A 14791-nucleotide genomic window follows, 5' to 3' on the forward strand; every position below is an offset into this window, starting at 1 on the left:
TTTAACTGAAAATACGTACCTTTCGCCTCGAATTCTCGTCCCGAGCTAGTGATGATCAGCATTGAGCAACACAGACCGTTGCCTACGTTAATCAAGGCCTGTGCAGCCAGTTTAAAATTATTATTTTTTCTCAAAAGCAACTTTCGCTGTCTTGCACCGATAGGCATTTTTTATCCACAGTGCCACCTCAGCAATAAGTGGTGCAAGGTACGCGGACTGATAATTTCTCTCGTCTTTGAAAACGTGCCAGCGAGGAAAACTGTCGCTAAAACTTACTTTTGCGAGAAACACAATCGCGTAGACGACTCGCTCTCGCCTCTCGTCTCGCGAGAGAAGCGAGAAGAATACTTCTAGCTTGATTGAAAACGCGCCCTTATGCTTCTAGAGCCGCGATTACACGGCCGTCGTGAAAACGATTCGTAACGTTTAGCAAACGTGCTGTTTACACGAAAATCTCTGGAACCGATTCGGAGAGTTTGCACATGCTGCAGAAAGGGGTTTAAAGATCTATTCTGTAGTCTGATATATTAGTCTTAAGTCTTATTGTAAAAATGGCGTGTTCTAAAGAAGTAATTTGGTTTTTTCTGAATAAAAGGAAAACAATTAGAAGAGAATCAATTTTTCGGAATTGTGAATTTAGAAGAACGCAAGCGCTATATCGCCAGAATTTCAGAAAGCACTGCAGTTATAACACATACGTAAGCGGTTTCAGTTGCGTCTTTTTTAAGGAAGCAGGAAGAGCAAAAGGTTTTGTTCTTCACCTTAATGAAGAATATTTTGAATGATAAAAAATTGAACCCACAACATAAAAGTATATGGTGTAGACCTCGAAATCATGTCAATTTTTGGGAAGAACGCGTTTTGGCAACTTACCTTGAGGCTGAATTCAGCAAAGACTTCAGAATGAGTAAGCAATCATTTGTGAAGATTTGTGACTTACTTCATGACCGCCTGGTGAAAGAAGTCACTGTAATGCGAAAGCCCTTGACGGTGGAGCGACGAGTAGCTCTTACTCTGTATAAGTTAGCAACTCCTGGAGAGTTTAGAACTATTGGGAATCTGTTTAGTGTCGCTGGATGTACTGCTTGTGTGGTACTTCACGTAGTAAGACAAAAACGTAATTTCATGAAGGATTTATATTTATATTTAATCTGATTTCAAGGTTTGTAAAGCTATATCAGAGGTGCTTGTGCCATTAATAACAATCCCAATCGATTATCAGCTTGATGATGTTGTAAATGGGTTTAAGAATGAGCTGGGATTTCCACAATGTTGTGGCTGCATTGATGGCACACACATTCCGATTATTGCACCTGAAGAATATGCCAAAGATTCATCAAGAACAACCTCTTGATTATGCATTGCACGTTCGATCAAATCCAAATGCAAAAAGTATCAGAGACGCATTAGTGAAACATTTCTATCATCAAAGATCATACTTATAAATTGGGAGAAATTTATTGATTGCTTTTGTAAAGAGTGGGAATGGAAGACGAAATAATCTGTTGTCAATAGACCCAACCAACAAATCTTTTGAATATTTATAACGGCTCAGATCTCGTTCACGGGTATTGAGGCGAGAAAGGGATAACCCGATTGGCTTGATTTTGCCATGCGCAGAGCCCGTTTTACCTCAAGAGTCCAATCAGAAAAATAAGAGATTTATTTTCGTCGCTCAACGGCAGATGTTACTACAGTCAACTTCGTTAGCCACGATGGAGCTTAGATGGAGACGAGACCAAGCCAACTTGTATATTTGTTGGTTGGGTCTATAGTGCTGTTATGGTCTAATGTTTGTAATTTTGGATGTAAAATAATAAGAATTACAATTGCGGAACTCAGAACAAATATTTTATTAAAATAAAATACACGTTGTATGGATTTCATTATGTAAACTATGCTCATTTTTTCAGCATCAACTCCAAAAATTTAAGCTCATGCTCCTGTTGGCGCTTCTCCCTCTCAGCTTCTCTATCATAAAATTCTTTTTCTCTTTCAGCCAGAAATTCCTTAGAAAGGGACTCTGCCCTCCCTAACTTGCTTGCTCTGGGACCTGAAGTGGAACGTTACTTTGAATCATCGTAATTAAATAAATTAATTTATAGTTTATACTGTATTTAAGCCAGTTTCCGCCATACCTTTAGAAGCTTCACTCCGTGTTGAGCTACTCGATTGTCCAGCTTGTGGAATATTGTTTGAATCTTTAGTAGATTTTGAGCCATTTTCTACACCAGATTCCAAGATTGGATGACTAGTTTGGCCTATACTTTTGTGACTAGATTCGTCACACACACTGGCGTTGATTTCACATTTAATTAAGATAATTATATAGTTATATGATACTTGTTATATTTTTGGACAGGACTTACAACACGTGTAGCATCATCTTCATTTAAAAGAATATTTTCTTCTAAGATAACTTCAAACCTCGAGTCTATCGCAACTAGGGGTTCAGCTGCCGGCCTGATTAAATATTACAAAATATGTTATATGAAGCAAACGAGCAAATATTTAAGTATATATTATTTTAACTGTGGCCCCACAAATCCTGCATTTCGTCAAAATACTTGCGGTTTTCCCTATTTCTTCCACTTTTATTATTCTTGTCCCTCAAAACTAATTGGAAAATTAAACTTTTAATTTTGCATCTTTATGCATTCATTTTTGAGCAACATCGGAGAGTTTGATCAAGCGATCATATTCAGTTGATTTCGTTCAAAATTGAGTAGTTCACCATTTATTAATACATGGTGGACAAGCGTTTGATGAAGCATTGAAATTTGACAGTTATAGCGTTGAAATTTGAATTGAGAAATTTGACTTAAAATTTCGTAGCTGAATTCCTTATGGTTGGGCATACTTTGTTAAATATACGCACTGATAAGGAAGAAATCCAATGTGTTTTAAGCTTGTACATCTTCTGAGGGCGGGTTAATTGAAACACAATAACTATAATCGTTGTGTTAAATAATAATTCAGTTATATGAAAAACGTCTGCACTTAAGGAAAATGTTTATTTTCAAGTTCTTTCCGATTATAAAGTTATAGCTATAAATTACATTATCGAATATATGAGGGCCTATGTAAATACAAGGGAAAGGTGAAATAGGCAATAATCCGTAACGTTTTCATTGATATTATTGTATAATGATGTTTATACAGATTAATATATATTAAATTCACAGTAAATAAGCAAGTTTTAGTTAATTTTTGAGAAATTATCGTATTTTTAATGAAAGCTTTGTTTGTAGTACAAATTTACAGCAGCGGAATCAAGTAATTTTAGGGCAGAATTGATTTTGTTTTGCACACCTTTTGCGATTGAAATATTTCGTTCACGTTTGAATACCCATTTAAACGCTTTTTTTCCTTAGATTGTTGTTTTAAAACCAAAACACTTTCATTTGAACGCCCATAACACTCTCGTGTGAACGCCCATATCGCATTCGTTTGAACGATAACAAGATGGCCCCGGCCAGATTACGCTTTCGCTGCGCCCTCTAGCGGCTAAAACTGATACGACCCCGGAAATTTTATTTTGCGTTATTATTTTCTTATTTATTAAATATCCTTTCGATTATGAATGAAATTAATTTAGTGTGATAATGTTTTCACATAAACATTAATGATAACTTTGTTTTTAAAACAAATGTTTTAAGAAAACTAATTAAGTACAGTTATTGGTTTTTATATTCGCATTATATTTTATTGCCGTTTGAAAAACGTATTGATAATTTTGACCAAACACTTTCCAAGATTATTTTCAGTTACAATTTTGGATAAACAAAAAGATAATTATAAGTATACGCTATAAAATATTTCTATTCTCGTTTAATTACTGAAATAACCCATGATAGCAAATTTTACCAACCACTTTTTAAGGTTATTTTCAGTTGCAATTTTTGACAAAAACGATAAAAATAATTGGTTTACCTCTTAATTTTAACTTATAATAAGAGTAATCAATTACTAATCATCACTAATCTTAATAGTTTCTTAAATAACTAAAATACAGTGGAGGTTGCAAAGCCACCTAGGTATGGTTCTAGGTGCTATTTATAAATTTCAATGCGATTCCGCACGCGAATAAAAAAGGGGAAAAGGCACCCAGCCAGCAAGGGACAGACAAATGCTTTTGCAACTCGAAGCGCAAAAGCAAAAACAAAAAATTTGAAGCTTAAATTATCATTTTTGTTGCACAAAAAAATTTGTCTTTGACATTTTAAGAAACTAACAATGAGATCGATCTCTGTTAGCATTAGCAAGAAAACCCGAGGTGTTGTCAATTTTATAAAAAAATAATTTATCGGCCAAACCATGATTTTGTGGCGGCCTCCAGCGGATAGAACTGGTATGACTCCGGCTTATTTATTTTTTTTTGCGTATTTATTTTGTTGTTTATCAAATAGTCTTCCGATTATGAATAAAATCGATCTAGTATGAGATTAATTTTCAGTTTAATGAAATAAGTAACAAATTTCTGTCCTATGAACTGGAACAATTAACTTTAAGCTTTTTATTGCAAACCTAACTAAAGTAGGCTGCTAATATACATAACTGGGAACTTAAATTATTCAATGAATGTACGTTTAAACCAATATACAGCCATCGCATAGAGTTAGCCCCCAGTCATGTTGTATTGATGTTTGCGGGATCCATACCAATTTATGACGCCACACACTACCGTTAAGTTCCAGTTACAACTGCGAAGTCGAAAAATAAATCTCAACGTGATCATCGTGGTCGAGTGGCGTGGGCCTCTCTCTGCTCGATTCAAGCATAGCCTTCTGGATCACGCGACTGCAGACTATAGCGCTAGCAGCTTATTTAAAATTATTAAAATTATGGTATTATTTAAAATTATTTCTATTAACGGGCTTCTATAGCGCGAGCAACTTGCGTCGTAATGCGCGTGATCGAGTGGGCTATGGCTGTGTGCGAGCTCAAAACGACATGGGTGATGGGGGAATAGTAATAAGCAAAAATGGGGGTGGAATACTCGGAAATAAAGGCGGGTAGTCTACGTCAGATCTAGGCTATATTTAGCGCCATCATGTCGGCCTAATTTTAAATGCATATGGCAATGTTAATTGAAACTTTTTTGCTCATACATAAAATTTACAATTAAAAAAAACTAAATTTAATATAGAGTTAACAACTAATAATTATTGCTTTAAAATTATTGCTAAAATAGTAGTGTACGTACGTAGATGACGCAACGGCGTAATTATTATATTACCAATGCTTATTTTTATTGAGATAAGATTATTTATAAAAATAATATTGAACTTTTTTCTTAAGATTACTGATGAATATTAATTGATTACTCTTATTAGTTATTAAAATTAAGAGTTAATTAAATAAAATATCATTAACATTTATAGGCAAATTTAAACTTGAAATGATAATTTTTCTTTGTCCGAACTTGTTACTGAAATGTGAAGAGAACCTTAGAAAGTGCTTGTGCTTGGTAAAATTTATTATTAGGATTATTTGAGTAATTAAACTTTAATAGAAATATTTTATTGCGAATGCCAATACTTAAAATTAAACATCAAATTATCATTTTTGTTTGTCCAAAACTGTAACGTGCTTAAAGAGAAAAAGAAAGTTTTCAGGCTTTAGCTTATCTAATCCCAACACCCAAATTCCCAAATTAAATGTGCAGGTATAGTTAACCCCAAAAATGTGTCTATCTGGAAGCATTTGCAAGTTAATTTAAGTAACTTAAAATATAAACACTTACATAGATGGTAATATCATAAACTTGCTTAGTTACCCTGATACACTCTCTAGAGACTACGGTATAAACTTCGTTTGGTTTACAAATCAAATATCTCTTACGTTAAAAATGTTTTTAGTTATTATTAGATTTTAGACTTTTGATGAGTAGAATCCCTAAAATAATTTTGTAAACCTTCTAATGCTAAAAACGCGACATACTTTACTGCCAATCTACCATTCGCGAATTTCCCGCCAAGAGTTTACAATTCAGAGGTGCTGCGTATACGCGCGCTACCATGGAAACGGCCCACCCCCAACTTAACGAGAGGCGCCCGCCGCTCTAGTAACGTGGTCCCCCTCCTCTCTCTCTCTCTCTTTCTCTCTGGCAAAAAAAAATCGCTAGCCCGTCGAGGGAAGAGTGAGATACTGTTGGTGAAAATCGCAGATAGGTACTAAGCCTCAATAGCTCAGTCTGTAAGGCGTTGTACTCTGGTGCCTGTGTGAATACAGACGTGGCGGGTTCAAATCCCGGTCGTGCCAAAAAATTAATTCTTCAACAGTGAAATATTTACGGGACTTCGTATAGATGTCGCTGAAGTTCGTATTTCTAGCGGAAAGTTTGAAATGAAAGTAACTTTATTTATGATGGATTCTCCCAGGTCACATGAAAAATTGGGGGCAGAAAGGGGGGGAGAAGGCGCCCAGCCGTAAGGGGTAATTGCAATGCTTCCGCAGTCTATAGACAGCGAAAGCAAAAACAACCTCGCTTGAAAGCCTAAAAGTTCTTCTTTGAACGTCAAAAACAATCTCGTTTGAAACCAAAATGTTCTTCTTTGAACGCCTAAAACGCTCTTGTTTTAATACTAATACAATCCTATTAGAACGCCAAAACGACCGTATCTGAACGCTTCATTAGTGCAAGGCTGTTATTTAAAATTGAATGGGATAAGGATTCATTTTTGAATGGTAATATATATAAGCTGATCAAAAATGAATGCTAGAGTCAAGTTTTGATCGATATGACGGTAGTTTGTTCAAAAATGAATGCTCCTGGTTGGTTTTGAACGCCTAAAACACTCCTTGTTCAAAATTGAATGTCTCTGGTCAAATGTGAAAACGTTAATAGAGGCTTGTTCAAAATTGAACGGTCACTATCATTTCTAAATGCCAAAAGCACGCTTATTTTTTACAGTGTAACATAAATGTTTGATATGTCTACGATCGTGGTCAAGGCACTCTTCAAGACGACTGTCCAGGTCTTGCAACACATATGCAAGAACTAAACTCATAACGCGGGAAGTCCAAGTAAGTGTCTTCAGTGATGTTCCTCATCGAAAAAGAAGGGTCCGATAATTCGGTTTCCAAGTATGCCAACACAAACATTTACCTTCCATCGAATTTGATGGTAACGAGATCGTAATCAGTTAGAATTATATTGCGTCCATTAATGTACGTCATGCAGGTTTACAGTACCATTGCTTTGAAATGAAACTGGGTTAAGAAAATTTTACCTTTGTGAAAAATAAAAGATCGGCTACAATTATTTCACGATTGGTAAGACAAAGATTTTGTTGTCTTAGGTAATCCTAGTTCGTTAAGTCTTGATAGGGGGTTAAGATAGAGCCGGTAGTAGTGCTGCTGTAAACTGGCAAGAACTGTAGAATGGCTAAGTGCAACTTCTTGTCCTACGGCTCTAACTAGTAGCATGAGTTTTGGCCTTAGAAGGTGCTAGGATGTCAAATTCTCTATTCTCAGTAAAGAATATAGAGTATCTTCTACGTTCACGTACTCGCTTTACTACGAAACTACCGAAATCGCGAAGGTTGTGGCCAATTTTGGTAAAGGTGCTTCTCACCGGATGTCGTCGGTGTGAAAAGCTTTCGGCATAAAGCAGAGCCGCTTGTTGAAAGCTACCACGACATTCACCCAAAATAAAAAATCCTTCTGTCCATTTTTTCTTTGTTCGAATAGGCTGGAATTTTCAACAACACGAGACTAATTACTGTACTTAGCACTAAGCTTCTACACTATAGGCCCTGTATCTCTAAAGAGACCGGAAATACCTCAACGTTGAGTAATCAAAGATTGTCAGCTTGAGAATGTCATTATGTTTATTGTGGTAAAGGTCGCTTTAACGTTCGACACGGAAATAGCTGGATGTTTGGACCTGTTATGTCGTAACGCGATAGTTCTAAACATTTACCATCCTGGATTTTTGGCTCAAGGCTGCGGTATTGCCGTTCCCATTACAAATATAAAGTCTAGATGATACAATTGTAACAATAGGCCTGTTACAAAGACAAAAATACTGTAAGAAACCTTAGCAAAAATGTTTTGTATAATAAAACACATCTTACCATATAACTAGGACTAAATTCAAAGGCTTTCTTTAGAAAGAGCTTTGAAGAAGGTTCGAGTTGTATGTGGTTGTGGCACCTGGAAAAACAGGCAGTTGTTTAATTTAACGTGCTCTTCATTACCTAGAAGCTAAGATCGAATTAAAGTAGTTAGTCTCGTGTCTTGGCAAAATGCCAGTCTATTCCAACCAGGACAAATTACACAAACTAATTGAAGACTATCCATTATTTTTTAGAAAGGTGCGGTTTTCTGTCGAGGAATCTATTCACAGGTATGGTACGCAAAATGTGCGCACTAACACACGCTACAGACGTAGAGAAGTCATGCATTTGTGCAAAATCATGAGACTGACTTGTGCACAGACATGTGCACAAGCATGTGTCATAGACCTTTAAACAAAAATATTCTATATACATGGACACATAAATACTCTATATACATGTAAACAAAAATATTCTATATACATGGACACATAAATACTCTATATACATGTAAACAAAAATATTATATATACATGTACACAAACAGATTCTAAATACCTGTGCACAAATAATTTCATAGACTTGTGCACAAACACATGTCAGAGACTTGTGCACAAGTACGTGTCAGAGACTTATGCACAAACACTTGTCAGAGACATTCGTAAAAACATGCCTCGTGTCTTAGCAAAACTCCATAAGAATAACATGGGAAATATTTCCTGTGATAACCTAAGTTTCTCGACCATTTTTGAAGACTATATGTTTGATACGTCTGAAAACGGTTTTAAATGAATGGTTCAACATTTTTTTGTTGCTTTCCGAACTTTTATTAAAAGTACATACTGAAACTTACGACCTTTTATTCTGTTGGATTTTTCCACTTTTCATATAAAAAGGGGGTGAATTGGGTCTAATTTTCTTTTTTTCGTACGTTAAACTTTATTATAATTTAATTCAAAAGAATGTATGGTTAGAATTTAGCCGATAATTTATGAACTTATTGATTCCAGTAAGCCTCGGTCAAAAGTTCAAAACATCAGATTATAGACTATAAACCAATTGGCCGTGTAGTGTTCGTTTTTAGGTTTCTCACCCGGTGCCATTACTTAGAATTATATTATTTGTTTAAATTAAATAAATTTTTGTTGTTTAAAGTAGATAAGTTCAAACTCTATGCAAAAGGCTTCGTTCCCTCAACCAACGACAACCTCTACGAAGATAAGTTTTGTTTAAATTGCTGATAAAATAAATGATGGATTTAATCACACTATCACTAAACCCTGTCACCAAATCAACCAATATTTTTAATTCGGGCTCTTCCAATCATTTTTAACAGTTCGCAATTACACTTTTATTTAATTATCTAATGATAATTTTAGTGCATATTCTAAAGTTACCTAAGAAAACAATAAAAAATGTCCAGTTTTTTCATGATTTTCAGTATGTATTCATGAAAATATAAATTATCTAAATTTGTCACAAGCACGAAATTAAAAATTAGGGAAATATACAGCGTGCTAATTAATTATTATAAATTTTGGATAAATATGTGTGCTCTATGGCTAAAATGATCAGCCTTAGAAGTAAACAAATACCGGGTTGTCACGCTGTCTCTTACACATAAATGATGCTCATTCTCGCTTATGAGAAATGTTTCCTTGTCAGATACATATATCCTTTGTCGACCACAGCCCCCTCGATCACGCAAGCTGCACTATATCGTCCAATGGATTGAGGACGACCTGAAAAACAGAACCAATATTCTAAAGAATAACAAGCAAACTACCAAAATAAGTTACAAAACAACGGTAGAAGTACCACAGGGTTCCGCGCTAGGACCACTACTGTTCGTCTTCGTGATATTAATAAATGACTTACTTTGGGCCAATAAGGGGTCGTGTTTGGCATATGCGGATGATAGCAAGGATGGAGATATTAAAACATGGTCGAACTGCAGACAATTAAATGATTGACTAGAAACCATTAATGAATGGGGGAAGACCAATAAGCTGCCCTTAAACCCCGATAAAACGTATGTGGTAACATACACAAGAAAAAATAATTATATACGATATCCGTACCAAGTTGAAAGGAAACTTCTGCAAAGGAATACAACTATGATAGATTTAGGCGTATTAATGGACTCTTAATTGTTATTTGGTCAACAAACAGAAGCCCTACAATCCCAATGCCTCAGAAAGCTATACGCGATCTCGAGAATAGCCAAAAATTTACAGAGTCCTACGGTTTTTATCCTCCTATAGTTCGAGTGCGGTTAGAATATTGTTCCTTGGTATACGGTGGGTGTAGCAATTACAATATTATGAAATTAGAACGAGTACAACGAAAGTTTGTAAGAACTTTAAAAATAATTTTAAAAATGATTACTTGCAGATTTTAAAAGAGCTAAACCTGATGAGTTTTAGAACGCGACTTAAATACCTGGTAATATCCCACATTTATAATCTAATTAATAATAACATAGACTGTAGTGAACTTCTAGAGAAGATAAGTTTCAAAGTACCTTACAAAAATTCCAGAAGTAAAGACATTTTTTACGAACCTATAAGAAAACAATTCAACCCAATGTGCCGAATGCAAATAACATGCAACGAAATTAAAAAGGAGCCAGATATATTTGATAGAGCAAAGACGCGTTTTACCACCTATCTTTAAACTGCCCTAATGGAAACAGAAATAAATCTAAACTCTTACCTTTTAGAAATGCATCCCATCTAAGTTTTGAAATAATTATTTTAATGGACGACCCTTATGTTAAAGAAGAATTATGTAATATATGTTTTAAATAGAGTTAATTTAACACGTGTATAACTATAAAAAGTACAATTTTGTATGTTGTTATGAATTCAAATTCAAAAATTCAAACATTCAAAATTCAATTCAAAATTCAAAAATCAAAAATTCAAAAATTCAAAATTCAAAATTCAAAAATTCAAATTTCAAAAATTCAAAAATTCAAAATTCAAAAATTCAAATTTCAAAAATTCCAAATTCAAAAATTCCAAATTCAATTCAATAGCTTTAATGCTATCAGTTGCTCTTTGGTGTCTGAGGAAGCTGGTTGATCCGTGTTGGATTCGCGATTAATTTAATACCGTGACCAAGGCCCGTTTTACGGGACCCGTTAAGTACGCCACCGCCGCGCTTCCGAAGACATCCGCTGATTACCTTAGCGGCTTAAAGCCGCGTTTTCAAAGCAGCGGGTAGCGGGTAAAATACCAGCGATAGCGCAAAAAAGTTCAAAAATCGCGCTCTCGCTTTTGCCACTACTGTTTTCATGGAAGCGATTTTAGGCAGCGATAGCTCAAAATCAGTAAAGATCAAGCGCAAAATCAAATATCGCGCCCGTCTATCTCAGTTTGATTTTATCGCTCTGTTTTAAAAAATCGCTTGACGTCATTAATTTTTCGACGAAAGAGAAGGAGCCACCAATCGATGTTTATTTTCCGCTTCTGCTCTCTGTAAAAGCATAGAATATACACATAATATAATAATAATAATTGTGTATATTCTATGGTGAAAGTCGACTCGGAGACGTCTCACATACACGCCAAGGCCCGACAAACATGCCTCCTAAATCAAAGAAAGCTAAAATGGTAGAAACGGCTCGACAGTTGAAAGCCGAGCAAAAGAAAAATGAAAATGATTTTAAGTAAAAACTAATCCAATTAATTGAAGTAAGAAACGCAATATGGAATCGCAGATCAGAGGAATATCGGTTCTGGGATACAAAAGATATGATGTGGTTGGAGGTTTCACAGGCTTTGAATTTATCAAGTGAGTATATTATAGGTGCTTCTATTTTAAGTTATTAATACAGCTTAATAATATTATTTAGAAGATGAATGCAAAAAAATGTGGTGAATCTAGTTGATCATTTTCGCGGTGTTTACAACACATTCACTATTACCAAAAGTGGTCAAGGAACTGATGATGATCAAATGGAAAGCATAAAGTGGATTTTTTTAAGTCAATGCTATTTATGAAGGCTGTAGTGTCTAGGATAGAGTATGCCTATTATTTAACTTTAAATTACAATAAATAATAATGCCAGAAATTGACATTTCAAATCAAAACGAACCGCCAACTGAGAGTGATGAAAATGTTGAAGTTAAATAATTATTGATCACTTTAGCACTTAGTAATGTTGAGGTGTTTGTTTAGATAATCACAGCATTTGGAGATACAGAATTTTCAATTCACGAAGATGTTATCGAGGAAGAATGGATTTTAGACCAACCCTTACCAACCCAGGAAATATCTGGCCCCTCTACTTCATCCGCATCTGAACAAAGTTCAGCTACTAAGCCGACTTCTCTCCAAAAGGAAAAAAAGAGAAAGAAAAACCCACATCCACAGGATGTTCTATTAAAAAAAATGGAAGAACTTAACAAGTATGTAAACTTGTAATAATATATAATAAATTCCATTCAACAGAATATAAATACACTAGGGAGATTCATCGTTCAGAGGATGATTCAGGGGTATTTGGGGAGTATGTAGCTACATTGATGAGGAAAGTACCTGTCGAATTGCAAAATTCGAATATTACTTTGTAATTGTAGTACAAAGATCCAGACTTTTTCGGTTGCTGAATCATGACGTGTTTTCCGTCAACTGCTCCTACGCAATTTGGAAAATTTCATTTCTCTTCAAAATCTTTGGCAACCGAAAGCCATATCTCGTAAGTCGGTTGTGGCATATAAATGGGTTGTAATACATCCCATATTGCCGAGCAAGTTTCTTTAATTCTGTTATGCGCAGTTTTTTTCACACGCGAAAGGAGTATGACAGACGCCAGATTGTTCCCAGTCGCTAAAAATCTGAAATATTCACCAATTAGTTTAAAGAAAACATAATTGCCATTATTTCCCTTACCGTAAGGTTAACGCTAATCTTAACCCAGGTGGAAGAGGTTGACGTGACACTGGATATTTTGCAAGTCTTGACTGCAGTAATTCAAGTAATTTGTCAAATTTCAAAGGTGACAATCTTGTATAATTTGCAAATTTAAAGAGGTCAGTTCTTCTCATAGTTCTATCTGCTCGGAAAATATAAAAAATATTAGCTGCGTTTTTGTGGGAAGATTTGTTTATTTAAAAAAGGCCAAGGCCTACGCGTAGTTACAAATGTTTCATAATCGCCTTCTTGTTTACGTTTTTGCCATATTGGGTGTATCCACCAGCGTTTCTGGCTGTATCGTCTTTTCATGATTCCATCAGTTTTCAAATAAAATATTTTAATCAAAAGCAACTTTTTCTTCAACGAAAGTCGCCTTCGCCTACTTATTACCACTATTTTGAAACAAATCGGTCAAATCCGTCAATCGCGGTGGACCTATGGAACGATCGCTTCTTTGAAAACCTTTCAGCGAGAAACAAGGCGCGATTTTTTAGCCATAGCGACAAACCAATAAATCGCTCCAGCTTCGAAAAATCGTTCTCGCGCATCTTTTGGATAAAACCCGCTGCTTTGAAAACGAGGTACAAGCACATCATGGTATAAAATTTAAAAAAACCTGATCGGCCCTTGGTATATTCAACGGTGGATATTGCCTTACTTCGTCCTTTTAATTTCATGTAATTCTAAGAGAACTTTGTCACAAGAATTTCGTCAAGCAATTTAAATGAAAATATATCACTAACTAGGATCAAAGCCCAAGCCAGATTTTTTTACGGGACTGATGTAAAGGAAATCTCCTCTGATTTAAAACCCTTACACAGAATACAGAAGATTGGCTGTTATTTGCACTACACGTAAATTATCTCCGTACACGCGATTAATGAGAGCGAATTTTAGAAAACCCCACAGGAAAGCGCTTAAAATGTATATACAAATATTTGTTGGAGATGGTTAATTGAAAGTGAATTACGATTCTGATGACACGACTCCTGAAGTGGAAGAGCAGCTGGAATCCAAGGTTGAAGGGAGTTTACATGTTAAAGGACAGTGTGATTTCTCGGTATCAGAATAACCATTTTCCCGAAGAAAACTAATAAAAATAAATAAGAAATGAACACTTATCGTTTATGTTACTTCCTGAAATATACCAACCACTTGTTCCGAAACATTGTAAGATATATTTTACGTCTTTGGAGATTCTAGCAGGATCGGAGGTTATTCATTTTGCTTTATACTATTTTACGAGTTTATATGAGAATTTATTTCTAGAATAATCCATTGCTTTTTCCAAAGAAATTTCATTATCAGACTTTATTCCTAAAGTATTTTGAAGAGTATACATGTTTCAGATATCTTAATTTATTTTAACACTTAAGAAATATTATCAAGATGTATACAACATAAGATTTTGATAAAATAATTGTAATACCTTCCTACCGCTCGATGTTCACGTTTCCAACTATTTTAAACCACGGGCGACTAAACTAAGAGGACATTTCAGCTCTGCTATCGGGCGGCGCTCAAGCTAAACGCTTTTTACTAGTGTCGCCTCTAGCGGTAGTTTTTAAAAAGCGGAACTACGTCATTTCGGTAACAAGGCGAGTGAGGCTGGAAAACAGTAATTTTAGACTAAGAAGTATTGAGTAAAGCTTACCATCTGTCTTTTTAAGCCATAGCTGACTTTGAAAAAAATCGTCTTTTAAATATTTAGAACACAGGTACGTATTAGGTCCAAGTCATCTACTGTAAATCCGTTCTTATACTTTGCTAGCCAGTTTACCCATTGAATGCAATATACTTGTTTA

The 14791-nt window shown here is 35.1% G+C and overlaps 1 protein-coding gene and 1 long non-coding RNA gene across 2 annotated transcripts; one reads left to right on the forward strand and one right to left on the reverse strand.

Moving 5' to 3' along the window:
* Positions 1-864: 864 nt before the first annotated feature.
* Positions 865-1821, forward strand: LOC149584049 (uncharacterized). The gene is made up of 2 exons (XM_089863452.1): positions 865-1104; positions 1163-1821. Exons 1-2 carry the CDS (start codon positions 904-906, stop codon positions 1352-1354), a joined length of 393 nt encoding a protein of 130 aa, XP_089719578.1. The 5' UTR covers positions 865-903; the 3' UTR covers positions 1355-1821.
* Positions 1822-12999: 11178 nt separating this feature from the next.
* LOC149584050 (uncharacterized) lies at positions 13000-13448 on the reverse strand. The gene is made up of 3 exons (XR_016380291.1): positions 13377-13448; positions 13241-13287; positions 13000-13125 (listed from the first exon to the last, which is right to left on the reverse strand). It is a non-coding gene; the product is annotated as an uncharacterized LOC149584050 (long non-coding RNA).
* Between the last annotated feature and the right edge of the window lie 1343 nt (positions 13449-14791).

Source organism: Phalangium opilio, unplaced genomic scaffold (genome assembly GCF_054372755.1).
Source record: "Phalangium opilio isolate 3A_F unplaced genomic scaffold, DU_Popi_V2 ptg001170l_1, whole genome shotgun sequence".
Lineage (NCBI taxonomy): Eukaryota > Metazoa > Arthropoda > Arachnida > Opiliones > Phalangiidae > Phalangium > Phalangium opilio.

Bases quoted from the DNA above. Each gene is read 5' to 3' on its own strand.
- LOC149584049 (XM_089863452.1), top strand. From the start codon at position 904: ATGAGTAAGCAATCATTTGTGAAGATTTGTGACTTACTTCATGACCGC. The intron at 1,105-1,162 runs GTAAGACAAAAA...TCTGATTTCAAG, and splicing joins CTTGTGTGGTACTTCACGTA to GTTTGTAAAGCTATATCAGA.